The sequence below is a fragment of the Pteropus vampyrus genome, unplaced genomic scaffold, assembly GCF_000151845.1.
Source record: "Pteropus vampyrus isolate Shadow unplaced genomic scaffold, Pvam_2.0 Scaffold36, whole genome shotgun sequence".
NCBI classification, from domain to species: domain Eukaryota; kingdom Metazoa; phylum Chordata; class Mammalia; order Chiroptera; family Pteropodidae; genus Pteropus; species Pteropus vampyrus.
Window position 1 is genome coordinate 3290674 of NW_011888817.1, and position 26604 is coordinate 3317277.

At 52.5% G+C, this 26604-nt stretch overlaps 3 protein-coding genes across 12 annotated transcripts; 1 reads left to right on the top strand and 2 right to left on the bottom strand.

Moving 5' to 3' along the window:
- The first annotated feature begins 1492 nt into the window (after positions 1–1492).
- LYPLA2 (lysophospholipase II) lies at positions 1493–5981 on the top strand. The gene is made up of 10 exons (XM_011357587.2): positions 1493–1631; positions 3092–3194; positions 3428–3459; positions 3584–3649; positions 4132–4179; positions 4273–4343; positions 4491–4564; positions 4651–4752; positions 4856–5029; positions 5117–5981. Exons 2-10 carry the CDS (start codon positions 3117–3119, stop codon positions 5165–5167), a joined length of 696 nt encoding a protein of 231 aa, XP_011355889.1. The 5' UTR covers positions 1493–1631; positions 3092–3116; the 3' UTR covers positions 5168–5981.
- A 61-nt stretch (positions 5982–6042) lies between these two features.
- GALE (UDP-galactose-4-epimerase) lies at positions 6043–10641 on the bottom strand. 7 transcript variants are annotated; one of them, XM_011357588.2, is made up of 12 exons: positions 10488–10641; positions 10080–10202; positions 8661–8786; positions 8389–8504; positions 8196–8309; positions 7788–7964; positions 7409–7522; positions 7248–7314; positions 7076–7161; positions 6892–6969; positions 6563–6677; positions 6043–6425 (listed from the first exon to the last, which is right to left on the bottom strand). In XM_011357588.2, exons 3-12 carry the CDS (start codon positions 8779–8781, stop codon positions 6367–6369), a joined length of 1047 nt encoding a protein of 348 aa, XP_011355890.1. In that variant the 5' UTR covers positions 8782–8786; positions 10080–10202; positions 10488–10641; the 3' UTR covers positions 6043–6366. The 7 variants fall into 7 exon arrangements, with proteins under 7 accessions (XP_011355890.1, XP_023384929.1, XP_011355894.1 ...); XM_011357591.2 differs by having other exon boundaries at positions 6044–6425; positions 8661–8854; XM_011357589.2 differs by having other exon boundaries at positions 6044–6425; positions 8661–8859.
- Positions 10642–11631: 990 nt separating this feature from the next.
- Positions 11632–26561, bottom strand: HMGCL (3-hydroxymethyl-3-methylglutaryl-CoA lyase). 4 transcript variants are annotated; one of them, XM_011357593.2, is made up of 9 exons: positions 26438–26561; positions 22932–23015; positions 21232–21339; positions 20448–20543; positions 19207–19355; positions 16588–16651; positions 14923–15111; positions 13398–13523; positions 11632–12398 (listed from the first exon to the last, which is right to left on the bottom strand). In XM_011357593.2, exons 1-9 carry the CDS (start codon positions 26495–26497, stop codon positions 12297–12299), a joined length of 978 nt encoding a protein of 325 aa, XP_011355895.1. In that variant the 5' UTR covers positions 26498–26561; the 3' UTR covers positions 11632–12296. The 4 variants fall into 4 exon arrangements, with proteins under 4 accessions (XP_011355895.1, XP_023384930.1, XP_023384931.1 ...); XM_023529162.1 differs by having other exon boundaries at positions 14914–15111; XM_023529163.1 differs by lacking the exon at positions 26438–26561 and adding an exon at positions 23763–25435 and having other exon boundaries at positions 14914–15111.
- Positions 26562–26604: the final 43 nt, after the last annotated feature.

Genomic DNA, 26604 nt, shown 5'->3' on the forward strand with positions numbered 1-26604 from the left:
TTCTCCAGACTGTCCTAGGTAAAGCCTGCCACCACCAAGCTTTGTCGGGCCTCAAAATTTCCAAAATACACCTTGAAATCAACCAGAATGAAAATGCAGTTTTTTATACACTAAGGATCCTACTCACTCCTCAGTTACAGCCACAGCCTCTTTATTTCAGTTGGATCATTTTGGAGATAAAAGAAGGGTTATGCTTTAAATTAGAGTAGGGGAAAATACAACGTTAGACATCTTAACAGCAGAATAGTCCTTTATTAATTTCACCGATTAAAGCACAAATCACAGCCTCGGATTGAGCCTCTGAATTGGCAATTTCAAGAATACTCAAAGTGCCTCTGTGTCTCAGGTGGTTGGGAGTGCAGGAAGAATGTTCATTCTTCCATCAGCCGACTCAGCAGCTATTCATTTGAGAGAGAGAGCAGCTGTGTTGTCTTCACCTACTCACCCCCTGACATCTGATGGTCCTGGGTCTTGGCCTGCTGTGGTCCTCTGGAGCCAAAGTTTTCCTGTTTCCTGCTCCGAATCCTGATATTTTAGACTCTCTATGACCTGTTGAGCTTCCAAGTTTACTGTTTTCTTTCAGTTCAAAGGAACACGTGTAGGTTATGCTGAGGGATGAGCATGACTCATTCCATGTTTGCAGATGCCCACATGTTCTTTCAGGGACATGGTTCTTCAACTCAGCCTGGCCTTTCCAGCCTTTCTGTGGACCCTGAGCCCTAGTTCCGCCTAGTTCCAGTGCAACGAAGAGTAAAGAGTCAATCAGTTGTGCCCAAATGAAGCCCTTTTAACATCTGGAGCTCATCGGTGGTGGTATTTTGTGTACTGTCTGCACGGCATTGCTTGAGGACAGGGCTAAGAACACTGCTGTCTGTCCAGCTGTCCTGCTATGGCCTGTTATTTTCCCAGGGTCCTTTTTAGAGTCATTAAGGTCTCAAATTGATTTTAGTGTATGAAGCATTTCCACATGGCCTCATTTGAGCCTACCAGCAAAGCTGCGAAGTAGGTAGGGTGGTTATTATTACTATTTTATAGTCCAAGAAGCAGGTGCAGAGGCAGCATTACAGTGTAATCCCGAGATCGCTATTTACTTTTCCTCCCTGGGTCTGTTGCCTCATCTTTAAAATAAGACTGAAGGACTAAATAGTCTCTAAGGATCTTTTCAGTTCAGCATAGGATTCCATCCACGATCCTGGCATAAGTCATGAAAGTTAAGTGCTGAAGATCCAAGACCATAATGAAGTGCCACTCATGGGGTTGGGAAGGTGGGAAATTTTATGCTCCTGTGAGGAATGCCTCTCCTTCCGGAGAGCTTTCCTCCAGGAGGCGCATGGGTGGTGGCAGCAAGTGGGAGTCTCGGATGCACTGTCTGGATTCTGCAGGTGACTCCGGATCTTAATTACCGCGAGTGGCCCCACCGTATCCAACATGGCAGCTCCTATCTAGTGAAACCCCGACGCCCACTTCCGGGTGCCGTACCACTGGCCAGGCTACTTCCGGCAGCGCGATGGCTGGGTTCCCGGGACTTGAACGGAAGTTCCGGCGGGGGCGGCCGAGGGGGAAGAGTGTGTGTCTGTGCGGGAGAAAGAGGAGAATCGCCCGAGAGGTCTTGAAACGCCCAGAGAGTGGAGGTACCCTCGTCCCGGGCCAGCAGGCAGAGGGAGGGCACTGGAGGAGCTCGGACCACCGCGAGGGTCCTGGCGAGTGGGGACGGGGAAACCTCAATTATGAGAGATGGGGGTGGGGAGTGAGATACGAAGAGGCGCTGGCCAGCCTTGAAGACTTTAGGGATAGAAAGGGGTAATAAGTGGGGGTCCGGGTGTGATGAGAAGGACTTAAGGTCGGAAGTAGAAGATCTCATTGTGGGGCGGGGGCTCCCCAGGGTCAAAGGTAGAACGCCCCTTTGTGGGCAGGAGCGAGTCCTGGGTTAGGGGAGAAAATGTCACTATAAGGAAGAGGCGACCCTTGGTCGGAGCAGAAGTTTTCATTATGGGGAGCAGGAGACCCTGGAGTAGGGTGGAAGTTTTTACTGTGGGGAGGGAGACCCCAGTTTGAGGGGGGCACCACTCGGAGAAGGTGGGATCCTGGGTTGAGAGGTGGGAGTAGCCCAGTAGGGAAGGACGGGACTCCCAGCCTTGGGCGAAAGGTGCATTCCCCTGTGGGAGGAGGAACCCCAGGGTCAGAGGTGAGGGATCCCGCTTTGGAGAGATGCACTTGAGGTTAGAGAGGAAAAGTGGAAGCCGGTTGGAAGAGGTGGGTGCCTCAGGGAGCAGTAGGCACTTAGGGACAGGTAGTGGAAGCTTCCGGGGAGTTTGGAGGATGCTAAGGGTAGGGAGGAGTCAGCCAGCTGGACATTCTTTTGTGTGTTCGGGAGTCCCAGTGTGTGGTCAAGCTGGGGGACCCATTTGGAGTTAGTGGGCAGCAGCAGATTGCCCCATTCAGGGGGACATGGGGCACCGGGTAAGGGGTGGGTGGTGGACCAGAGTCCTTGTGCCTTCTGGGGACATGGGCAGCCCCCTGGGGCTCTGGGAATGGCTGAGCCAGAAACTGCTGTGAAGGCCGGATGGGGACTGGATGGGAGTGAGGTTGGAGAAAATGTGTGTGTGGGGAGGGGGTAGGGGCTGGAAGCATATCTCCCTGGCATTTTTCTCTCCTTCATTTCTCAGCAGGGCTGGGATTTGGGGAGGAGGGGACCCATGGGCTCTAGAGAAGGGGGATGATTGGAGAGGTGGGAGGAGGCAGCTACCAGCTGAGGACTGTTAGGTGGGGGGAAGGCAGCAGATGATGCCCTGGCTTCCCTCCTCCACAGTTCCTAAGCCCTGCTTCTGTCCATCGACCTCAGGGTGTGTAGTGGCCAAAACCAAGGGTACTAGGGGGTCATCTCTGCTTCTCAGCCCTGGAATGTAGGCAAACTTCCTATCTGCTCTGGCCTGGGACTTCTTGTCTGCCTTCTCTTTGTGCCCAGGACAGAACCCGGGCTGCTGTTCGGGGCTGATGGCCTGGGTGGGCCCTGAGTTTGAGGCTTTCCCCTGTGTCAGGAATCTCTCCTCTATCTGGGCTTGCTCTTGACCGCTCACTTGAATTCGCACAGGCCCCAGCCTGGAGCCCTGCAGTGTATGTGTGGTAACACCATGTCTGTGCCCCTGCTCACTGATGCTGCCACTGTGTCTGGAGCTGAGCGGGAAACGGCTGCGGTAAGGGTCTGCTCCTAGCTGGAGGAGGCGTGGGAAAAATGGAGGTGGTAGTGATGAGAAGGGAGTAGCTTGAAGCCAGGAGGCAGAGCATTAATAACCTCTTTGGCTGCTACCTCAGTTGCTCCCAGGTCCTTGGGGGTGGGGGAGGAGTGGCCAGAAGTTGGAGGACAGTGAGGAATGATAACAAGATGACTGGCCTCTTCCCCATCTCCCCATCTCTGATCCTTTTCCAGGTTATTTTTTTACATGGACTTGGAGACACAGGGTGAGTAAGCTGGGGAGGTGTCTCCCCTGGGGAGGTGGGGAAGGGCCCAGTGGGCAGGGTTGGAGATGCCTGTGCCTTGCCTTTCTTCTCTGCATTGTTGCCTTTTCTTCCTTCTCTCTTACAGGCACAGCTGGGCTGACGCCCTTTCCACCATCCGGCTCCCTCACGTCAAGTACATCTGTCCCCATGCGTGAGTGTTACCCTAGCAAGGGAGGGGCTGAGGATGGCATCTGCTGGGGGGGTGGTCCTCTGGTCTTAGGTCTGGTCTCTTTTGCCAGCTGCATCCCGGGGCCTGGGCCCCGGGCAGTCGGAAGTACCATTTTCAGCCTTCACTCTTACGGAGCCTCTAGGAATAGTGTCCAGCCCCAGCCTAAGGCCTCCTAGACCTGAGACCTCCGAGAGCCAGGACCCCCTTTTCCCATTCCCCAAGTACTCACCTACCAAGCTGGAACCCCGTCATGTTGGGTGCTGCGCTCTGCTTCTCCATTGCTATTGCTGATGCCCCAACCACCACTTGCAGCCCCACGTGGCAGGTTGCCTGGCAACACCTTAAACACAGGCCCTGCCTGCTGGGAGGGGCCCCCAGGGACTGCTCTGCCCCCTCCTGGGCTCACTGCTATGACTTCCCTATCCCTCCGGAAAATGATGATCCTTCTTGCTGTTCTTCCCCAGGCCTCGGATCCCTGTGACACTCAACATGAAGATGGTGATGCCCTCCTGGTAAGTTTGGGGACGGGGGAAAATGGGAGCTGAGAGAGCTATAGGCGGCTAGCCGAGGTCTTCCAGTAGCTGCCAGTGTCTCTGCTTTCCCAGGTTTGACCTGATGGGGCTGAGTCCAGATGCCCCAGAGGACGAGGCTGGCATTAAGAAGGCAGCAGAGAACAGTAAGGCCCCAGCCCCTCTTGAGCATCCTTCCTCCTCCTCCTCCACCCCTGCCCCCAGGAAAGTGTTGGGCAGTACCTCTGTCTGGCTCCCTTCCCTGGGCCCCTCCAGCAATTTTCTCCCTACCCAGTCACACCCCCTCCCCCCAGTAAAGGCCTTGATTGAGCACGAGATGAAGAATGGGATCCCTGCCAATCGTATCGTCCTGGGAGGCTTTTCACAGGTGAGGGGAGAGAGAGGGTGGTGGGTGGAAGGTAGGTAAGCAGGTGAGCTGTGCCCTCATGAGTCCTCATTCTCTCCTCCCTGCAGGGTGGGGCCTTGTCCCTCTACACGGCCCTTACCTGCCCCCACCCTCTGGCTGGCATTGTGGCATTGAGCTGTTGGCTGCCTCTGCACCGGGCATTCCCCCAGGTGAGTGTCTCCATAACCCCCCTCTTGCCCTTCGAGTCTCCTTGTAGCTTTGGGATTGTGCTGAAGCACTGGCTTTGCCCTCTGAGTTCTGTCTGGCCCACAGGCAGCCAACGGCAGTGCCAAGGACCTGGCCATTCTTCAGTGCCATGGGGAGCTAGACCCCATGGTTCCCGTACGGTTTGGGGCCCTTACAGCTGAGAAGCTCCGGTCCGTTGTCACACCCGCCAGGGTCCAGTTCAAGACTTACCCAGGTGTCATGCACAGCTCCTGTCCTCAGGTCAGTGGTGAGGGGTCACTTCCTGCTTCTACCTCACTCCCTCCTCCCTCCAGCCAGGATCCTCTCACAATCCCCTCTTCTTCCCAGGAGATGGCAGCTGTGAAGGAGTTTCTTGAGAAGCTGCTGCCTCCTGTCTAACCAGAGTTGCTGGCCCCCAGCGCAGTCCCCCAGCTCATAGGGGACCCAGCACATGTGGCACCATCTTGGATCTGAGCCGGTCGAGCCCCTGTCCCTACCCTCCCTGACCTGTCCTCTTCTCATAGGCCTCTGGGGCAGGCGGGCCAAGGCCTAGACAGGCCTGCCTTCTTGGCCTCAGCCACCTGGCTGTCTTCAGCAGGGTGTGGGCTGCTTTCTTCTCCCATTTCCCTGGAGGTGGGCCCCCCTGGCAGCAGTATTGGAGGGGCTGTAGGCAGCGGGAGAAGGGGCCCAGCCGCTGACCCACTCACTCAGGACCTCATTCACTAGCCCCGCTTTGGGCCCCCTCCTGTGACCTCAGGGTTTGGCCCAGGGGGCCCTCCCAGGCCCCACCTACCCCCAAACCCCCCCACCTGATTCTGCCCAGATAATCGTGTGTCACTTCTGCCTCCACTCTAGCTGCTTCTCAATCATGAATGTGTCTGTGACCCCCCAGCCCCCTTGCTGCTGTGGGCTACCTGCCCCTGGGCAGAAGTGTTGGTGAGGGGGCGGAGTCCTTGGTGGGGGGCCTTCCTTCAACCCTTTCCGACTTGGGGGCTGGGCCCTTCCTCCCCATTACCTTCCTCCCCTACAGGCCTGGAGCCTGCAGGGCTGGACTGAGGCTCAAGGTCTCCCCCAGCTGTCTCATCCTCACGTCCCCATTCTAGGATCAGGGGAAAGTGGGGAGGAGTTGTGTCTCGTCTTCTGTCTCCATGTGGTTTTGGGTGTTTTTCTTGTCGTGTCCTGGATTCCGATAAAATTAAAGAAATTGCTTCAACTCTCAGGCCTGGCTGATTCTATTCCAGGGGTAGAGAGTGACCATATGTGAGAATCTTCTCTAGTGTAAGAAAACTTTTTATTTTAAATACTTTGGAGAGTGTATTCATAGCAGTATAAATTAGTGCCGGGGGAGGGTGTTTTTCTTAGGTCCCTGCCTCCCCCACTCGCTCTTGGTGATCCTGATGGCTTCCTGGACTCTGGAAGAGAAGAATTAGAGACCCCCAACTCCTGGTCAGTGGAGCCCTTGGCCTCATGCCTGGTAGGCTGAGCGAGCTGGCTGGTGTCTGAGGTAGGGCAGGCTCTGAGGCCCTTGGGTTCCTGTCAGATGCTGGAGAGCAGGAAATTGTTTCTCTTCCTTTTCTGGTCCATGGTAGGAGAGAATCTCAGGCCTGTGCACCAAAGCCTGAAGGATTCTGCTTCTGCCAGCGCCACAGATCTTCACCTGCGATGGGGCAAGGTATGTGGTCGGGGTCCACATTGGAATGCAGGGCCCCCACCACTTCAGGTAGCCCAGGGTAGGTATACCCAGACCAGATCAGCCCCCTCCTAGCATTCTCCCAGGGTTAGGCTAGCACTCACACATCCTGTCCAGCCCTAAGGCTGCTGTCCAGCCCAGCTCCTGGAGGGCCAGGCTGGGGTTGGCATAACAGGCAGCCACATCGCCTTCCCGCCGTGCCACTACCTTGTACGGGATCTGCAAGAGAGGGGGTAGTTGTAGCTTAGCTGTCTCACCCAGCCACCTGCTGACCAGGCCCTCAGGAAAGAGAGGTGCAGCGAAGGAGCTCTCTCCTAGCTCACAGGAACCTAGCACTAAGGCAGAGTAGGCAGGGCAGCGCCCATCAGGTAGACTAGTGGGAGGGGCCAGGTATGCTGCTGAGAGTCAGGGCAGGGACGGGTGGATGGCCTACCTTCCTCCCAGAGGCCTTCTCCATGGCCCGGACCATCTGTAGCACCGAATAGCCCGTGCCTGTGCCCAGGTTATAGATCTGCCCAGGAGAGAACAGGGACTGTGGAAGCGGATGGACTAACCACCCCTCTGGGCCCCATCTGTCCAGGGCTCCACCTCCCTCCTCTCGCTTTTCCTTTCCCTACCCGGCAGCCACACTGCTCCTTCAGTTTCCTCAAGGCCGCGATGTGGCCCTTGGCTAGATCCACCACATGGATATAATCCCGGACACCTGCAGAAGAGGTGGTTGGATGGGACAGTTCAGTACAGTCCTACCTCTTAACTCTCACTCCTGGATCCTCTTGGTCCTGAGCTCACCTGTGCCATCCTCTGTGTCATAGTCATTGCCAAAGACATTCAGCGCCTCCCGTCGCCCAATCGCCACCTGGAGTAGAGGTCAAGTTAGCTCCTTCCAGGCCCTCGGCACTAGCTATACCCCTCAACCCTAGGGCCACCCTGTCTTTCCCCTTCTTCCTTACTTGGGAGACATAGGGCATGAGGTTGTTAGGGATGCCCTGGGGATCCTCGCCGATGCAGCCAGAGGCATGAGCGCCTGTGGGGTTGAAATATCGCAGCAGCACTGCATTCCAGGCCTGTGGGACACAGGTCAGATGATGGGGCGCGAGGGCGCAGGCTGTGTGTCCCAGCTCGATCCAGAGCCCTTTACCTCCCATGACTCCCCATGCCTGTTCTCTATCCCTAAAAAGGACCAGGGGATCAGACCCTCCCCAGTGCCGTGACCTTGGATAGTCAGTGCCACTTCCTGAGCCCTAGCTTCCTTCTTGGTGAGGGTTGCTCAGGATCCCATCCTCAGGCACACAGGGGCAGAGCCAGGGCTGGGTCAAGAAGAGCCCTCACCTTGTCTGCCTGGCACAGGTCCCGGATCATTTCCTCAATGAAGAACTTGGACTTGCCATAGGGGTTGGTACAGCCACCCGTCGGGTGGGCCTCGTCCAGGGGCAGGTACTGGGGGTTGCCATACACAGTTGCCGAGCTGCTGAATACCAGATTCTTCACCCCGTGGGCCCTCATGATCTGGCCGTGGAGGGGAGGCGTCAGTTGCTTCTGCCTCACACGTTATTCCCACCCCCTCACTCCTTCACAGGCAGGTGGGGCTGAGGTATGGGCACTCCCATTTACAGATGGGGAGGCAGGCTGAGAGGTAAAGAAAGACATGTGTCCAAGATGATACAGCTTGGGACCTGCCTGACTGCCCACTGTTTGGTACTGCCCTCCCAGTGTCTGTGTCCTTGACCCATGTCTCACCTCCAGAAGCTGGATGGTTCCTGTCAGATTAACTCTGTAATAATCCAGAGGCTTCTGCACTGACTCGCCCACGGCTTTGAGCCCCGCAAAGTGAATGACAGCCATAAAGCTGTGCTGCAGGGGCAAAGCCAGGGTCAGAAGTTGCTTTACAGATTCTGGCCCTTGGCAGTGTCCCCTGCCTGCCAAGCCCCACCTTCTTGAAGAGACGCTCCAGGGCTGCCTGGTCCAAGATGTCCATCTCCTCAAACTCCAAAGAGTGGCCTGTCAGCTCCTGAACCCGCCGCAGGCTCTCAGGCATGGAGCCCCCTCCTGGTTGGGCACATGAAGGCCATCAAAATCAGAGAAGATGGGGTGCTCAGTTCCCACAGGACTAGCCAGACACACATCCCTCGGAGGGAGAGGTGGAATCCAGAGTTTTACCTCCATCCCCTGCAGAAGCCCCAGCCCCTGGCACCCCACACTCACCACGGATGGCATTATGGAAGTTGTCGATGACCACGGGCAAATAGCCTGCCTCCAGCAGCTCGAGCACCGTGTGGCTGCCAATGTAGCCAGCCCCGCCTGTTACCAGCACCTTCTCTGCCATCGCACCTGGCCCAGGACACAGAGTCTCAGAGGTGGCTGAGGCTGCTCACTCAGGGCATCCATCCAGTTGGATTCTGACCTCGGAGGGAGGCAGTAGTGTGTCCTGTTTGATAGGGTGGCTCTGGAGGCAGCCCTGGTCCAAGTCTGGATACTGTAACTTTTTGGTCTTAGGCCTTAGAGATAGATTACTTATCTTCTCTTGGCCTCAGTTTTTATCTCTATAAGATGGAACTTATAATTGTACAAATACCATGTGGTAGTGTAAGGGTTAAATGAGGTGATATTTTAAAGGCCTGCCACATGGTCAATGTGGGAAGACTGTGGCACAGGTGCCATATTTTCTAATCCCAACTGACCCGAGGTTGGGAAGATGGAACCTAAGCTTCCACTCTGCCGTCCCCAAGGTGTCTAGAAACTGAAAGTTCTGGGCAGAAGCAAACGTGGCAGCAGAACTGGGACTACACGAGCTCAGGAAGGGGTTCTGTCTGCTCAGACTCAGGCCTTTCCAGTCTCTGCCATCCCTAGGTGTAAACTGGTTCCTGGGCTCAGTATAATACCTCCTGATATACCCAGCCCCCTGACTCCCTCTCCCTCAAAGGTCAGCTGGGAGAAAGCAAGAAATGTACTAGATGGCCTCAGGGTGGGGTCCTTTGCCAGGCAGGCTGAACCCAACTCTGGGGCTGCAGCACTGCAGTCCTGGAATGCCCTCCCCCGCCCCCCCCCCAGGTCGGCAAGGCTGGTTCAGCCTCTGCCTATGTCAGGACCAGCCAGATAACTTCTCTGCTTGAAACTAAGGATCCCGCCCCACTCCAGCACTGAGCTGGCCGGTGTAGACGTGGCATTGGCTCTGACGCAGCTGCAAGGTGTGCACCCCGCCCTGAACAAACTCTGCGGGCAGAGGGGGCGGAAGCCCCAGACACTGAGGCCTTTCATTCGAGGCAGCCTGGCCCGCAGCCCCCTTCCTCCAGGCTGCCTCGGTCCCCTCCTGGGCTCATCCAGCTCCAACCAATTTGGCTGAGCGCCCGCAGTGTGCCAGGCTCTGTACCAGACACTTCTGCCTTATTTTCTTGAATTCCTCCCACATCCTAATGAGGCAGATAGCACTGTCACTTTACAGACTAGTACACTAAGGTCAGAGAGGTGAAGTAATGGGCCACACAGCTATTGACAGCTGGGCTGGAATCGATTTTGCAGGTGAGTCCGTCACCCAAGTTCTCCCTTTCCCCCACTGCTTCCGGTTTGACTCTGTTCCGGACGCCGAAGCTGCCCCCACCCCCCACCCCGCCGAGGTCCACTTACTGTGCGGATCCCCAGAAAGTGGTCGCGGAGGGTGCTCTGGGAGGCAGGAAGGTTGGTGAAACAGCCTCGCCCCGGACCGGCAGGGCGACCTAGGTCAGCTGTCGCCTCCTCAGTTTCCCCAGTCTGCATAACGGAAGGGAAGGGGCGCTGGGTCTCCCGCGGGGATTAGTGCTATGGCTCGGAGTGGGGCGCGCGAGGAATCCCTAGGCCAGGAATGAATGAACCCAGGCCGCCCCAGCCTCTGTCTGCAGCGGGAGCCGGGAGCAGCGCAAACTGGAAGCAGCGGGGACGGGCCTGCCTGGCAGGACTCTGCCCAGGAAGCCGCCCGGACCCCGAAGCTCTCCCTTGCTCCCCGTGGACCACCCGGCCACTCGCGAGCCCGCCCGGCCCCATATTTTCCTTCAGAACCTGCTTGGGACCAGGTGTTCTGCGCTGCCTCCAGAGGAGCCGCCTCCTGTGCTCCGAGCCCAGGTCCCTTTAGGGGCCTGCGGCCCACCTGGTCCCGCCCCCTTCACGCCCCCAGGTAACGTGTCACTCGCCAGGCGGCACTACGGGGCGCCGGGAGGACAAACGGCGCTGCGGCTTCAAGGCGCCTGCGCAGCGAGCTCGCGTACTGGTCTGCAGCCTGCCGCACGGTCCAGTGCCGGAGCGGTCGGCGGAGGGAAGGCGCGACCGGACCTAGGGCCCGGGAGCCGAGCGTGCCCAGATCCCCGCGCCAGGCGCGAGTTTTCGTCCCAACCCCTAGAAACAGGCGTCCCGGGGCAGGCGGAGGGCAGAGCGCAGGTAGATGGGGTTCGTCGGGGGCGCCGGGCAGCTGTCCTGGGGCGGAGCCCACGAACCTGGCTCCTCGGTCACCCGTAGGTTTCCCAATGTTTTTGTATTTGCCAAACCCTTTCTTCAGTGAGCCTTACATGAAATACACGTCTGCGTGGAACGAAAGCAGTAGGAGGCGGCGCTGATTGAAGGGGATGGTGGGGGTCGCCCAGAGGCTGCGGGTTCTGGGAAGTCTAGTTTGAAAACCTACCAGAGCTGGAAGGAGCTCTGAAGCTAAAGTGGGAATTACATTGCTAATTGAATTCAGCCTTCACACAAACCGTGGCGCCCAGCGGGAATGGTTTGTCTGCACCCTGCCTACCATAGTGGGTTAGAAAAACGGTATTATGTTTCTGTTTAAAAATTAAGGTAGGGCTAAGGAGTGATGTGTATAGAGGCATGACATACCAACTGATGAAACCCGGGCAAAGAAATAAACGCACAAGTGTTTCCCAAAGCTTGGAATGCCCTGGGCCTGCCCGAGTCCAGCAAGGACGAGTGACAGCTGCGGAGCTAGATACACAAAGAGCTCAGGCCGACCAGATAAGCGCTGCTGCCTTCAGGCGACCTTGTGCAACAGCCCCGGTCACAGAGCCAAGAGCCTCAGAAACAGTCTCTCCAAGGTATTCTGGCCAGCCCTGAGTTAAGCTCAAAGCCACCAATTTCCAGTCACTATGAATTTGGGGCTCAGGGTGGGGAAACGGAGAAAATCCAGAGATTAATAGTCTGCATTTTCCTCTCAGTGCAAATAAAGATGTTTTATTCCCCCACTCATATGTACACACATCTGCACGGAACACTGGAATGGTTTTATCTCATTTAACTTTTAATTACATAGCTGTTTTCAGAAATCATGTTCCGAGTGGAGATTTTTCAGAGGTGCTGGAGTTGGCAGGTGGCCACTCACCCTTCATTCAGAGGCATTTACTGAAGCTCAGCCCTCACCCTTTCAGCGATGTCCTCTGCCAGCTTGGGGAAAACACTCCCCATGCCCCTTTGCCCTACAAATCAGAGAGCAATGGCCCCAAGGCCATAGGGTTGAACTGTAGAGAGTGGCCAGCTACAGATTTCAGCCAGAGATGAGATTTGAAGATCAACCCGAGCCTGGGAATTGGGTTCCCAAGTGCCCTAAGGGATTCAACTCCTGGACTGCTGGGTCCATGGTGAAGGGAGGCCTCCAAGCACCCAAAGCCTCTCACTCATGCTCAGGTCTGGCAGGGAGGGCCTGAGGCCAAGCGACTTCTAACCCTTGCCTCCTTTCTCCCCGGAGAGACCTATGTGCAGAGCTGGCAGCGAGGTGCCTGGTCCCGTTAATTTCATTCCCATTTCCAGGTGTCCATCTGTGAATCATCCATGCACGGCCCTATTCCCACGTAGTGCCCAGAGCTTCAGGTGGGCAAGGGCTCACAGTTTACAGGTAGCCTGAGCCACTTTGGAGCCAGTTTTTCTGTTAAGGGCTTGACAGATAAAGGTCCCAGCTTCCAGGAGCTTCTGAAGATTCACACCCTTTGAGAAACAAGTCAAAGGAGGCAGTAAGTCATGACATGCCCTCAACACTCAGGGAAACAGACTGCACAGACAACTATGATACTGAAAAAGTAAAGGTGAAGACAAACGGACTCTTGTTCCTCTGACGATGGGACACCAACTAGCTGCCTGGGAGGCTGTGTCCTTCTGGCATCTGGGGTTCCCTCTCTGGCTCCCCTTGCATAAGATGGCTTAATCTGTGTAATGGTTTGTAGTGCCACCATCAGAATAGGGATCTTGTCAGTTTTGTTCAGGACTCCATTTCCAGGGCCTAGCGCAAGGCCTAGCACAGGGCCTGGCCCACAGTGGTCAAAAACTGCATACTGAAGTAGTAAGAACTGTGAGGCAGAGAGAATAAAAACACCATCTAAAAGGGCCAAACCCGAAAACCTCTGTTCATAACAATAGCTTCTATTTGCTGATGTGTACTCTGTGCTCAGCTGTGGGCTAAGCAGTCTACATTTTCTTACTTAATCCTCATAACGGCCCTATAAGAGAGGTGCTACTATTATTCCCACTTCTTGGGCCCATAGAGATGAAGTTATTTGTCAGGTCACACAGCCCATGAGTGGCAGGACTAGGTTTTAATCAACAGTTCCGCCTGATCCCAAAGCACAGATGCCGTATTGTTTCCAATCTATGCTGAGGGCTCTGACTGACAGAGCCCCAGGGGGCTAATTCTACTGCTCTCACTTGACAGAGGACAAAACAAAGGTTCAGGGGGAACTGACTCATGCACCTGAGCCCCTTCCAGGAGCTTTCCTTACATCTGGTGCCTCCTCAAACTCACACTGAGAGCCTGGCCTTCTTGGTCTCCGTCAACCACACTCTGTGATCTCGAAAACATACGATAATCCCCTGCCACCTTTCCCCTCTTAACTGCCCCCCACACAACAAACCCATCAGCTTCTGTCTCTGGTTTCAGGCAGAGCTCTGGCCAGCTTAGGGCTGTCGCCACAGGGAGGCAGGCAGGCTTACCGTGTGAATGCCTAAGCCAGCCAGCATGTACACCAGGTCCTCAGTGGCCAAGTTTCCCGATGCTCCCCGTGCATAGGGACAGCCTCCAAGTCCTGCCACAGAAGAGTCCACGACACTCACTCCCATCTTGAAACATAAAGATGGCGAAACATGGCTGTCACTGTGGGGACCAGAACCTACAAAGCTGGTCCCTGGAAACCTCCCTCTGTCTGCTGCCTGAAATTCCACTGAGAGTTATCCATTCCTTTGGCTTATGATTCCGTTAAAGTGAAAATCCCACTGAAAGAGACAATGTTTCTCTTTTTAGCTCCTGGAACTGAGTCTTTTTGGCTTACACTGGTTTCCTCTGCCAGGAATATCTTCCCTCGGTTCCTTTAATGGTTTCAAGGTTCCTTCTCACCCTTAAGGTCTCAGCCTAAAAGCCACCTCCTCAGGGAGGCCCTTCCAGGTCACCGACCTAGAGTAACCCCCTTCCACTGCCGGGATTTCAGACCCCAACAGTTTACTGTGATGCATTTACATACCACTTCTCCCCACAAGGTTGCCCTCACTTCAAGTCAGGGCCTCTAACCCCAGGGGGCCGAGACCATTTCCCTAGGTGGGCTGTCCCCCACTCTCCTAGGTGACTGTTTCACTTTCTCCTGTCTCCTTAAGCCTCTAAAAGACCTTGCCCTTGACAACCACAACTTGAGAAAACAGACCCAGAAAGTAATAGAATCACCTGGCTTCAAGACATGAGCCCCTAGGAGATAACTTGAGAGGAAAAAAAAAAAAAGTGGCCCAGGATCACTCCAGCGAGCCTAAAGACAACAGGTCACACCCAGATTAATGCGAGAACAAGGTTCCGTGGTCGGACACTCAGAACTTCCCTTCTAATGGGCAGCCAGGCCGTGGCCTCCTCATTCGGGGCCAGCCCACAAAAAACAAATCTCAAGGGAAACCCAATCTGAGGTCTTGGGCCGATCTCTGGGGAGCAGCATTAAAGGCTCTCCTTCCGGGTGCTCTCTGCCTCCCCACCGCCTGGCTCCTTGCCTGCTCACCACACAGAGGGCACACTCACATGCACAAGCCAGCATGCCACCACAGGGCCAGGGACAGGAGCCAGGGACACGAGTGCTCCCCGAACCCCACCTCAGTCTGACTGTGCAGCGCTGCCAAGCCCCCTTTCTGTGTCCCCTGTCCAGCGGCCGAACCTCTTCACGTCCTTCAAGCCCTGACAGACCCCTTCCGGCAAATGCCCTCTGACCTCCCAGCCAGGATGGGGGTCTTCCCTAGCTCCGTGCTTCCTCTTTTGTGGCATTTGTCATAATGCATTAGGGTTATCACCTAACCCCCTCACTGTTGCCCCAAACACACAGATGTGAGGACTTGGGGGCAGGGTCATGTGTCTGTGTTTGCCACGGCCAGCCCAGGGCCTGGCATGCAGGTGTCGGCATTCAGCACAGTGAAGGCTTGCAGGAAGCACAGAGGAAACACCGCTGTCCTGCCGCCATGCCCTTTGGGAGAATGGACATGCCTGGATTACCTGCAGGGCCATCAAGGTGTTGGCCAGGGCCTGGCCGTAGGTGTCATGGCAGTGGACAGCCAGGGCAGCCACTGGCACCTCATACATGACAGCAGACAGCATATCCTTCATGATGCCGGGGGTACCCACGCCAATGGTATCCCCCAGGGAGATCTCGTAGCAGCCCATTGAGTACAGCTTCTTGGTGACCTGAGAAAACAAGCATGCCCTTGGGGGGACATCCGATTTCCCAAGCCAAGGGTCTAAGAGCTCAGAAGCGGGGGTCCTTAGCCTACGTGGAACACCCCATGTCTGAGCACTAAATTCCTATCGGACCACAGGCTCCTTACAGCTTTATGAGCAGGAATGACAATCCTCACTCTGCTCCTCAGGAGACCGAGACCTAAGGAAGCTGCCACTGGGGCTGGCCCTGGGCTCCAACCCCTGTGCTCTCCTCTGCCCCATGTCTCAAACTTCACTCCTTCACGTACCACCTTCGCACACTGTGTCAGACCCGAGTCCTGGAATCAGTGAAATTGATCCCTTTCTTATAGCGTTATCCTCAGTGAGATCTGTGGAATCATGGGTCTGAGGCAGGCTAGTTATTTATTTTTAATAGAAGTACATAACTATCTAAATTTTTAGAAGCCCATGTGCAAACCCCTAAAATCACTGCGAAACCAGAGGAGCACGTGCCCTGCCTGAGGAGACGCTGCCCTGCGTTGTGCTGCTGAGAAGGGGGAGAAAGGACACGGCAGGGCCAGGGGCCCGGGTGACGCCGACCATGGTGTGCGGGATGAAGGGAATGGCGAGAGGAGTGTCAGGAGCTGTGGCAGCCCGTGGGGCAGGGGCGCAGCGGAAGGAGCGGCTTTGGGTGACGAGATGCTGGATTAAAATCCCAGTTCTGCTGCTCCCTGACTGTAGGACCTCGGCAAGGGACTTAACTTTTCTGAGCTTCGATTTCTGCATCTGAACAACAGTCACGAGCCTTCGAGGGGCTAAGGTGAGGACTGGTGGCAACGGGGGGCTGGGACCTGGAGCCCAGCAGCCACTCTCGGCTGGCAATTGCGACTGTTACCAGTCCTCATTTTTGGATGCTGTGTGGTGGTGAGGGACGAGCATGCAGGCTTTGGAGGTAAACAAGATGGGGGTTGAGACCTGATTGCACCATGTGCAACCTGCGTAGCGAGTTAGATAGTCCCAGTTTCCTCAACTGTAAAATGGAATAACAATAATAATACCCAATCTGAAGGTAGTTTTGAGGACTAAATGACACAAGCTCTTGTGTTGCTCACACCTAATTCCCACACGGTGTTCTCTCAGAGCTGACCTGGTTGCCATCCAGAGGATGTCAAGTGGCCTCTCTGACCACTCCAAGGAAATGCAGGGATCGCTGGGTGACCAGCTGCTCCGCAGAGGACTGTCACCTCAATTACCACCTGTCCACAGACTAGATGGAGACTCAATTGGAAGCTTTCACTCCGGGGTGGAGGGCTGGGACTCCAGAGACCCATCCTCCATGCTGAGCTAGGAGCAAATGCACGGCTGTGCTCATGACAGGCTTAATGAAGGAGCTGGGTGAATGAATGAAATCAATGACCAACCAGGAAAGGGTGGCGAGAGGAACCTATGCACTCATAGGCAAGGCAGCCAACCCTCACGAAACCCCTGCCCTGACACACACACCTCAGCTACTTTGGCGGGGGAGATCTTCCCTTCGTAGGGGCATCCGAGCACACAGGAGACGTATCTGTGGGAAGACAGGGGAGGAACAGTGTCAATGCCCCTGAGCTCCCTGGCCAGCAAGGCTGAGGCAGGGTGGCTCTTTGACACTCATTCCTAGTTAGCCCACCATCAAAAACGGAAGCCGAGCTGGAGGCCAAGTGCCTGAGTGAAAGGCTAATGCAATGATGTGGGGCCAGAAGGAAGGCAGTGCTTCTTAGGGCCCGGAGAAGGCAGTGGAGGGCCATGGCAGGGAGGGGCGGGGACTGACAGGCCAGGAGTTCAGGAAGTGGGGGGTGCACAGGTCTCAGGAGAGGCATCCAGAGACCAGCCGGGGAGAAGGAACTGGAGACAGCAACATGGGCAGGCACTTGAGCCGCACAGAGGTGGGGTAAAGCTGAATGTGGGCCAGGGTAGCTGGGGCCCATACTCACAGGAGGAGATCCAGGATCCATGAAACCAAAGGCAGGGACAAGAGCTAGGCTGGCACGAGGGCCAAGGGATCAGCTGCTCTGGTGAGCTGCCAGATGATTCATTCACTCATTTATTCAACTGATATTTACTGAGTTGCCCACTACGGGCCAGTCACTGGGGTAGTGCAGTGAGCAAGACTGACAAGGTCCCTGCCCTCACGGAGCTTATTTCAAGTTAGTGAGACAGCGATAAAAGGGCAATCAAATAAGTGAATGGATGAACTGAGAGAGCGACGTGCTGTGAAGGAAAGAACATGGAATGTGGCGGGAGCTACTAGAAGAGGCCAAGAGTAGCTGCGTGGCCCAGGAAGACCTCTGGGAAGATATGACGCTGGAGCTGAGAGAAGGAAAGAACATTCCAGGAAAGGAGGAGATTCAGTTTAGGGGCCCTGAGATGGAAAAGTCACCATGTTCAAGACAGAACATGGGGAGCAAGAGGCAAAGAAGTACAAGATGAGGTTGGAGAGGTGGGCACAGGCCCGATCACAGGGTCTTGCGAGCTGTGGTAAGGAGTTTGGATCTTGGATGTAGGTGGCTTCTATTCCCGCCCACCCTGTTGGAGCTGAAATGCCACTAAAACCTTTTAGAGTCCAGCAAACTATTCTGCATATCGAGAGGCATAACAAATGTTTGCTGGTTAAACAGATTCAGACTCAAAGATCTCATGAATTTTTCCGTTTTAATTCTCCCCTTTATTTTCCGATCATTGCTGAGCAAGGAAAAGGTAAGAGAAATACCGAGGAAAGAGCACAGGCTTAGGAGTCCAGCAGACCTGACGAGCCCCTGCTTCCCTATCCATCCATCTGCCCATCGGTTCCTGAGCACCTACTGTGTGCTGGGCCCTGAGGTGGGAGAGGGGCACACCAGGGACTAGGAGAGATGCGGGCTCTGCCTTCATGGACAGCATGGGCTAGTGGGGGTGGGAGGCAGGGGAAAGTTTAATAAGCAGCTAAGTGCTATGCTAGAGGATGTCCAAGGGACTATGGGAGCCCCAGTGGAGGGGTCCTAACTCCAGATGGGAGACAGAGAAAGCTTCTTGGAGAAACTGGCATCCACGAAGGGACCTGAAGGATGAGCAGGAGTTAGCTCTGACAAGTAGGATGTAGGAGGAAGACAGTTCTGAGTCTATAGAAAGCCATGCCAAGGCCCAGAGGTAAGAAAGAATGGGAGCATGCGGCAAATGGAAAGAAGTTCCAGTTGGGCTGAAAAGCAGTGTGAGAGGAAGCAGGGCTGAAAGGGATCGGTGAACAGCAAGGCTGCACAAACAAGAGCAGGGGCTGAATCATGCAGGGTCTTGTAAACCATATGGAAAAGTCTGGAGTTAGGGAGTCACTCACTGTAAGGTTTTTAACCATGGAGCGATGTAATCAGAAAGAGCACTCTGGCTGCAATTCGGACAACTGTGTGACCCTACAGCATGCTCCTCATCCTTCCTGAGCCTCAGTTTTGTCTCTGTAAGTGGGGCTAGCCCCATCCTCACTGGGTGATTGTGAAGTTCCAATTAGGTATTACATGGACAATGCCTACCACTACTGCAATTTAAAGATGTGATCTTGGAGACATAGAGAACTAAGGCATTGTTCCCCAACCTTTTTGGCACCAGGGATCAGTGCTCCTATGAGAATCTAATGCCTGATGATCTGAGGTGGAGCTGAGGCGGTGATGCTCGCGCTGGGGAGCGGCTGCAAATATGGATGAAGCTTCACTCACTTGCCCTCCGCTCACCTCCTGCCATGCGGCCCAGTTCCTAACAGGCCATGGACTGGTACCAGTCTGCAGACCTGGGGTTGGGGACCCCTGGCCTAGGGGATTCTTCAGGAACATGTGAACTCAGTGGTAGAGCCAGGTGTACACTGACCTCTATGAACCCTGTTTAGCGTCCTCTCCTGCTAGATTCTTCAGGTGAACAGACCCAAAAGTCAGCTTTGGAGAAAGCTCTTGCTAGGATTTCCTCTGACGCATTTACTTGGGAAAAGATGTCTAGATGCGGAGCTTGGGACACCTGCCTCCAGGATAAAGAGTTTGTGGGGGAGGGTCATTGAGTCAGAGCCTGGTCCTGGTCCAGAGGTACTGGGGAAAAGACAGGTAGCACCGATGTGCTCTGACTCACCCCCGCACAGGGATACTGGCGGCCTGAGCTGCCTTCAAGATTTGGTCACACCGCTGAAAACTTTCTTCAATGGAGCAGTTGCTGTTCTTCTTGCTGAAGAGCTCAGAGGCAGCTCCAAAGAGGCTCACTTCCTTGGCTCCAGCAGCTACCTGCCAACAGCCAGGGGATTCTTTTCAGCATTTTTCTCTTCCAAGACCACTAAAGGGGTAAAAACCCTTGTCTTATAGTGAATTTTAGATATATGAATGTTATGGTTTGAATTGTATCTCCCCGAAAAAAAGATAAGTTGAAGCCCTAACCTCCAGTACCTCAGAATGTAATCTGATTTTGAAATAAGGTCATTGTAGATAGACTCAGTTGAGATGAGGCCATAATGGTTCCTACTCCAATGTGACTGGTTTCCTTATAAAACGGTGGCCATGTGAAGACAGACAGACACAGAGGGGAAGACCAGTGAAGGTGAAGGCAGAGACTGGAGTGATGCACCTACAAGCCAAGGAACGGCGACGGTGTCTGGTCACTGCCAGAAACTAGGAGAGAGGCATGGAACAAATTCGTCCTCAGAGCCCTCGGAGAGAACCAACCCAGCTGCCACCTGGATCTCGGACTTCCAACCTCCAGAACTGTGAGAGAAGACATTTCTATTGTGTTAAGCCACCTTGTTTTTGGTATTTTGTTATAGCGGCTGTAGGAAGTTAATACAGTGAGTTACATCTCAATGAAAAAGAAACCTTGGCCTTCCCCCAAGGACCAACACTGCCACTGCCACCAGCACCCTGGAAGTCAGCCACTCTTTAAAAGAAGCTTTTTGTCTAAATTAGAATCAATATCTCCAATGACATTCTCGTCCAAAATTATAAGAAAGTTGGCAGATATTCGCAGCTACTGTTGAAGCTCTTGTGGAGAACTTGCTTACCTTCTTCTAAAGAGAAAATGGGTAAGAACAACAAAAGCTACCATTTATTAGGCACTTATCAGTTATCAGGCTCTTGCTAAGCAATTTCTGTGCGTTCTATCTTCTGAAATGCTCACAATATCAGCCCTATCTTATAGGCAGAACCTGAGGCTTGTCAGGATCTGAGAGCTGGCGGTGGCAGGGCCAGGACTGACAGTGGTCATCACCACCTGAGACAGCCTTTCAGATGGACATCCTGGGACAGGGACTGAGGCCCAGGGCCAAGGAAGGGACCAGTGCCATCAACCTTATTTCAGGGGCCCCCGCCGACGAACTAGTCTCTTACCGCTGCCTGGAAGCCTTTGACATTTGGGATCAAGACTGGGTAGCTGATGCCAGGAAACTTCTGGATGCCCTTCAAGACTTCTGCATGGTCAGCCATCTGGGAACCAAAGGAGATACAACGGAGGCATCACCAAGAACAGGCGGAGAGCTCGGGTAGAGAAAATCTTTTAATCACAGGATCTCCATTCTCCAAAACCCAGGAGAATGAGTCCTTCTGCAGAGGTGATTTTCCCCCACGCTTTTACTATATGTTTGCTGATGGGCCAGAAGGTCCCTTGGTGTGGGCGATAGCGCCCGTTTCTCCATATGGCTAATACTGTCAGCTTTACATAAGCAATAACAGCAGTAACAATACTACCGGCCGTTTACTGAGCATGCGCTCCGAGCCAGCCGCTGGGCTCAGCTCTCTCTGAGTTATCTAACACTCAGCTGGAACAGGATCTTCCTTCCCTCCCTGTCTGTCTCTGAAGCAGGCGGCATCAGTTTTTCCTTCTTACAAAGGCAGAAACTTCAAGCCAGGCCTAGAGATTCTAGACTTCTACAGCCAGAAGAGGTCATCTTCGACTGGAGAGGAGATGGCCACAAGGTCACCAAGCAAGTCGGGGCAGAGCCAAGATTGAATCCAAGCATCCGACCTCCCAGATTACATTTTTTTGCTGCTAGGACCACTCAAAGCCAGAGACTGGGAAACCTACGTGCCTGACTTCTACTTACTTCCAGGGCAAATGCAAACCTTTCCATCCCACTCTTCTGAGAAATGCCTTTTACTGAGGGCTGGAGCTCACCTGAGGAACCCACTTGGGAGACACAAAGCTGGTGGCTTCTATAACAGGGAGTCTTGCTTCAGAAAGCATGTCTATCAACTTGATTTTCACTGGAGTAGGTATGATATTCTGCAATGAAGAGACAAACACCGGAACAGACAGGTCAGCAAAGCTGGGAAGAAGTGGCCTCAGAAAGCAGTACCTGTCAGCTCAAATCTTTTGCAACAATAAGCACTTTACTATCTCAACTTCCAAACATGAATTCACATGTAATCCTCGCCAATAGATGGGGTTTCAAGGAGTCTTCAAGTTCTACAGATAACGTTTTGCAGAAGAGGCAGCTTCTTACCTGAAAAGGAGTTAATATTTACATGGAACAATATTTTTCTGCCATACAGGCTTTTCTTAACTAAATGTTTGTTAATTTAGGACCCCATCATAAAGAAGTTAAGAGCAATGTACCATGGCCTGAGCAGGGAGAGACGACTAACCCTCTGGGCCTTATGAGGTAGGGTCCCCGAATTATCACACCCTCCCCTTTCCTATCTCTCAACTGGCACAAGATTTCTTCCTCATATGGTCAGCCTCCTGTTTCTTTCTCTCCCTCCCCGACTCTGTCTAGTTGCTAAGCAGAGTCTATGGATTCCTCTTTCCATATCTAATATCATTATCTTGTGTAAATGATGGCGTGATCTCACTCCAATTCATCCCACAGGAATCCTCTTAAAACACAGTTTCCAGTGTCTCACTCTACTGCTCAAAAGCCTTCCATGGTTCCCTGGTATCCAAGGATCAGGTAAAAAAAATCCTAAGGACTTCAAGCCCTTCTATATCCTCCGCCATGATTTGTCTTACACTGTTTTCATGTAATCCACTCCACAAATAATTTTTGAGAGCCCCCCATGTCCCAGGGATTGTGCTGGGTGGTAGGGATAGAGCAATGAGTAGAACAGACATGATTCTGCCCTCATGGAGCTTACAGCTTATTGTTTCCATCAAGTGCTCACTATTAAAATCAGGCTGGTCATGCTTAGGGAAAAAAAGCAACTTTTCTTAATGAAAAAATAATACATGATTATTTCCGAAACATATGCCAAAAACAAAAGAAAACCACCCTTAAAACCTCTTGGATATGTAACTTTCTAGATCTGTGCAGTCCAATATGTTAGATACTAACCATCTGTGGTTATATAAATTTAAATGAATTAAAATGAAAAATAAAAATTCAATTCCTCAGCCGCGCTAGTCACATTTCAAGTGCTCAGTAGCCACCTGTGTGTAGTGGCTATCACATGGGACAGCTCGGGTCTAGAACATTTCCATCTTCACAGAAAGTTCTATTGGATAGCACTCTTCCAATTTTCTGCTATTACCAACAGTGTTGTAAGGAACATCCCCAAGGCTAAATCTTTGCATGTGGCCTTAGTGACTTCCTTTGGATAAATCCCCTTATGCTGGGTCTAAAGGCATGTCCTCGCCTGCACTCTACACTCCCGCAGCACTCATCATCCACCCCAGCTCCCTGGGCCTTGGGATGGACACGGGGATAGCACACCTGTTGTACCATCTTCTTACATTGCTTAACTGTCACAGGTGCCTGCCTGGTTTCCCTGGCCCTACCTTAAGTTGGGCAGAGTGATCACGTCTTGCATCCCTGATGCACCTAACCATGTCTACTCTCGATGATCAAAAAAACTTTTTTGGTTGATCTCCGACTTTACCTTTTCATTTTGTAGTCCGTCTCGGGGACCAACTTCCACAATTTTCACCTGCTTTGGGAAAGTTCCCACAGATGAGGTGCTGATCTTAGGTTAAAAAGAGGAAACAAAAAATAATGAGAGTGTCACAATTCCCTAGGGGGGAAAAATCTGAAAGAATGGATCCATCTTCACTAATACTGAGACAAGGAGCAGTATTGCTCATCATTTAATTCATACTTGGTCTCTTTAAGAATTAAGAGAAGAAAGAAAATGTCATTTAGAAAGAGAAATAAACAGGATATTTGTGCTCCCGGTACAGGCCCATTACCAATTCCCCTGAAGTCTGGACCCATTTCCAACTGCCTGACAGCTAAGCATTTACACAAAATTATTTGTACCTCTCAAACCTTGAAGTCTCAAAGCAGACTGTTTAATTCCTCCTAAAGCCCAGCTGACTTTACACTGTCTCAGAAAAAAGCATCATATGCATCCTGTTGCTTAAGCCAGAAACGTGACTCATCCCCTTCTCCCCACTCACCATGGCCTATAAAGTTCTTATCATTTGGCTACTGCAGATGTCAGTGAACTCATTTCATTACTTGTTCCTACTGTTCGACATCTCCCTCCCCCACTGCATGGGGTCACTATGCTCCAGTCCCACTGGCCTTTCTCCCACAGCAGAGCCTCAGTTACTCTTCCCTCTGCCCAGAGTGCTCATCACCTGGCTCTTCCAACATCTGGTTCCCTCTCTCTTATCTTTCAGTCATAGATAGGCCTCTTCTGAACACCCTTTGTAAATAAAGCTACCAATCCCCCCACCCTCATTATTTCCCATTTCAGGACTGTAATTACTTTCTTCAGATTACTGCCAATAATGTCCACTCAGTGTTTCCTCCAGTGGAATGTGAACTCTTTGAGGGACTTTGTCTCAACTTCCACTTCATCTCTTGTGTTTGGCATTGTGCTTGGCATAGAGTAGGCACTCATTAAAAAGTTACTGAAACAACAAATAACTGCATGAAGGGCACAGCTCTGCGAAGAGAGGGCAATTACTGGGTGTGGGGAGGAGTTAGTCTTGGACTTAGTGAGGTTGGGGGGATGGAGGAGGGCTCTGTTCATCACGATCGCAGGCTGGGTGGTGATGAGGAGAGCGGTCTGAAGGGAGATGACACCTTCAGCAACTGAAGACATTTAAAAAAAAAAAAAAAAGGCCTTGAGTCTCCTCTATATAAAGTCTGCCCCAAATCTTCCTCTCCTCACCCCAAGTAATACAATTTCTCTCTTTTTTCTATTCTTCTCAATACTACAACACTTCAAATTTACTTCGTTTTACCAAATTTAATCATACTGCAATGTGGCAAGGGGAGAGGTGCACTGTGTAATCTACTAAAGATCTCCTGAAACGCCTAAGTGAGGAAATATTCCCCACTATATCAGCTGGAACTTGAATGACTCTCTTGGACTGGCCTTGGTTTTATCCATCAAGCTTCCTAGAGATTAAGGTGATGAACCACTGAATTGCATGACATTAACAGGCTAAGCTGCAGGGTCCCTGCAAGTTGAATCTCTATCCGACAGGGGTGTTCATCCTCTGCTGGTACGTAACCCTAAAACGACCCACTGGAATGTAAGCTTCATGAGGCAGGGACTTTGTCACATTCACTGTTATATTTCCAAGGCCCTGGGACCTAATAGGGGCTCAATAAAGAACAGTTGAATGTTGTTGAAACGACGGGGAACCTGCTTCCAAGTTCCTTTTATTAGAACAAAATAAACTCAATTTCACTTCCTTCCACATAACTCTTCATATAACAATAATTTACATTTATTAGGCATTTAATATTTGGAGACACTTACAAGTGCCTTCTACATATTAACCCATATCTCTCTCTCAACAGCCTTATTAGGTAGAAACAATTACAATTCCCATTTTATTGTGATAAATGTGAAACCCAAAGAGATTAAGTAACTTTTCCAAGGTCACACAGTTACTAGTCACTAAGCCAATATTTAACCTGGCAGTATGGATCTAGAGCATGTGCTCTCAACCCCTAGGTCATGTGGCCTCTTTGCCACCTTTGGTCCCTCCAGGCTTCTCTTCTCTTGGTTAAACATCTAGTTTTGTCACCCTGTAAAGTTCTGCTCAGAGATGATTCCCCTCTAACCACCAGTCCTGAGCCACAGCTTCTGGAGCTATGGTGTACCTGTATCAACGGCTAATACCGACTCACGCCCAGTTCCACCTTCAGGCATCAGTATCTCATTTAGTTCCTACACAGCGGGGACTATCATGATCCCAGCTCCACAGAGAAAGAAACCGCCTCAGAAAGATTACCCCAAATCACGCAGCTAGGAAGGAAAGACGTTTGGACTTGAACTGACTGCTTCTGGTATCACGTCTATGCTAGGAACTCCATGGAGGGCCTACCACCACCATCTCATTAAACCAGGAATTTTTCTCACAGCACATTGATATCCACCATCCTATTTAATTTTTTTAACTTTTCAAGTTGGAATTACTATCTATCTATCTATATCTATATCTATCTATCTATCTATCTATCTATACATGTGCAACTGGTAGAGGGGGCTGGCTAGTAGACATTAGAGTGGTTTTCTGAGAAGGGTTCACTGCTGAGATAGTGTAATTTTTTCCTACCACACAGTTATAACTCCTAAACTCTCTAAGGCAAAAATACACTGAAAGATCACTTACTAAGAGCTAAAACACAGTCAAATGCTTTACCTACATTTTCTTTAATTTCAAAACAACCCTGAGATAATGTCTACCCATGTTCAATGTCAATCCATGTCTACCCATGAGAAAACTGAGGTTTGTAGAGTAAATAACTATGTCACACAGCCTAGAAAGTGGCAGAACCACCGGCCAGCACACTTGAGCTTTAACTAACACGATTTATTTAACTCTTACATAACTAGATCTCCGATATTTTCCATCCACTCACAGCATGGGAGAGAAGGAGAAAAACATCAGGATCAAACTGGCTTAAAGTACAGTTCCGAGGGAATCACGGCTTGGCCCCACGGAACCCCAGCCTTTGCAAGGTACTCTGGGATAGTCGCCAAGCGTCCCCAAAAGCAACAGGAGCTGGGAATGAAGTCGAAGGGAGAGGAATGGCCTTGCTTTTTCCCACTCGAATCTGGAAGGGTATTTGTTATTTTTCAGTAATGAGGAGCTTGGAGAAGTCTGACGCTTAATTAGAGGGAGAAAGATGCCAGAGTCACAGCGAAGCGCCTTGAACAGGGAATCAGGACACCGGCGACGGCATCCGGGTCTCCACGACCCGGACAAGTCGCTCCCTATTTCTGGGCCTCCGTTTTCCCCCAATCCCTCCAAGGGGTTTGGGCACGACCGAGAGGGTCTAAGACTCCGAGGTTCCCCTGACTCTAGCCTGAACAGGTGTGCCGCTTCGCCTCTGGTGGAGTGAGCCGGCCGACCGCAAGCCCCCTACCCGGACTGTCGCGTGGCCTGCAGGGCCACCCCTGGGCTAGCAGGGGGCACTTACGGCCTGGAGGGACGCCAAGCGCAGCCGTTTCCGCGGAATCATCTTTCGCGTCGTGGCCATCTTGGCCCAAGAGGCCCCTGGGCAGCCCAGGGTTGCTGGAGCGACTGACCGCCGCTAGGAGGTGACGGCCCCGCCTTTTGGGTGGGCCTCTGGGTCGACGTGGTATC

Excerpts from the sequence above, each read along its gene's own strand:
- HMGCL (XM_023529162.1), bottom strand. The coding sequence starts at position 26,497 with ATGGCCACGACGCGAAAGATGATTCCGCGGAAACGGCTGCGCTTGGCG. Across the intron at positions 23,016-26,437 it reads GCTTGGCGTCCCTCCAGGCC|ATCAGCACCTCATCTGTGGG; the intron begins GTAAGTGCCCCC and ends TTTTAACCTAAG. Across the intron at positions 13,524-14,913 it reads TGGCCCTGCAGGTAATCCAG|ATGGGAGTGAGTGTCGTGGA; the intron begins GCATGTCCATTC and ends TTATGTTTCAAG.
- LYPLA2 (XM_011357587.2), top strand. The coding sequence starts at position 3,117 with ATGTGTGGTAACACCATGTCTGTGCCCCTGCTCACTGATGCTGCCACT. Across the intron at positions 3,195-3,427 it reads CTGAGCGGGAAACGGCTGCG|GTTATTTTTTTACATGGACT; the intron begins GTAAGGGTCTGC and ends ATCCTTTTCCAG. Across the intron at positions 4,565-4,650 it reads TCCTGGGAGGCTTTTCACAG|GGTGGGGCCTTGTCCCTCTA; the intron begins GTGAGGGGAGAG and ends TCCTCCCTGCAG.
- GALE (XM_011357588.2), bottom strand. The coding sequence starts at position 8,781 with ATGGCAGAGAAGGTGCTGGTAACAGGCGGGGCTGGCTACATTGGCAGC. Across the intron at positions 7,965-8,195 it reads GAACCATCCAGCTTCTGGAG|ATCATGAGGGCCCACGGGGT; the intron begins GTGAGACATGGG and ends CTCCACGGCCAG. Across the intron at positions 7,162-7,247 it reads TGACACAGAGGATGGCACAG|GTGTCCGGGATTATATCCAT; the intron begins GTGAGCTCAGGA and ends CCTCTTCTGCAG.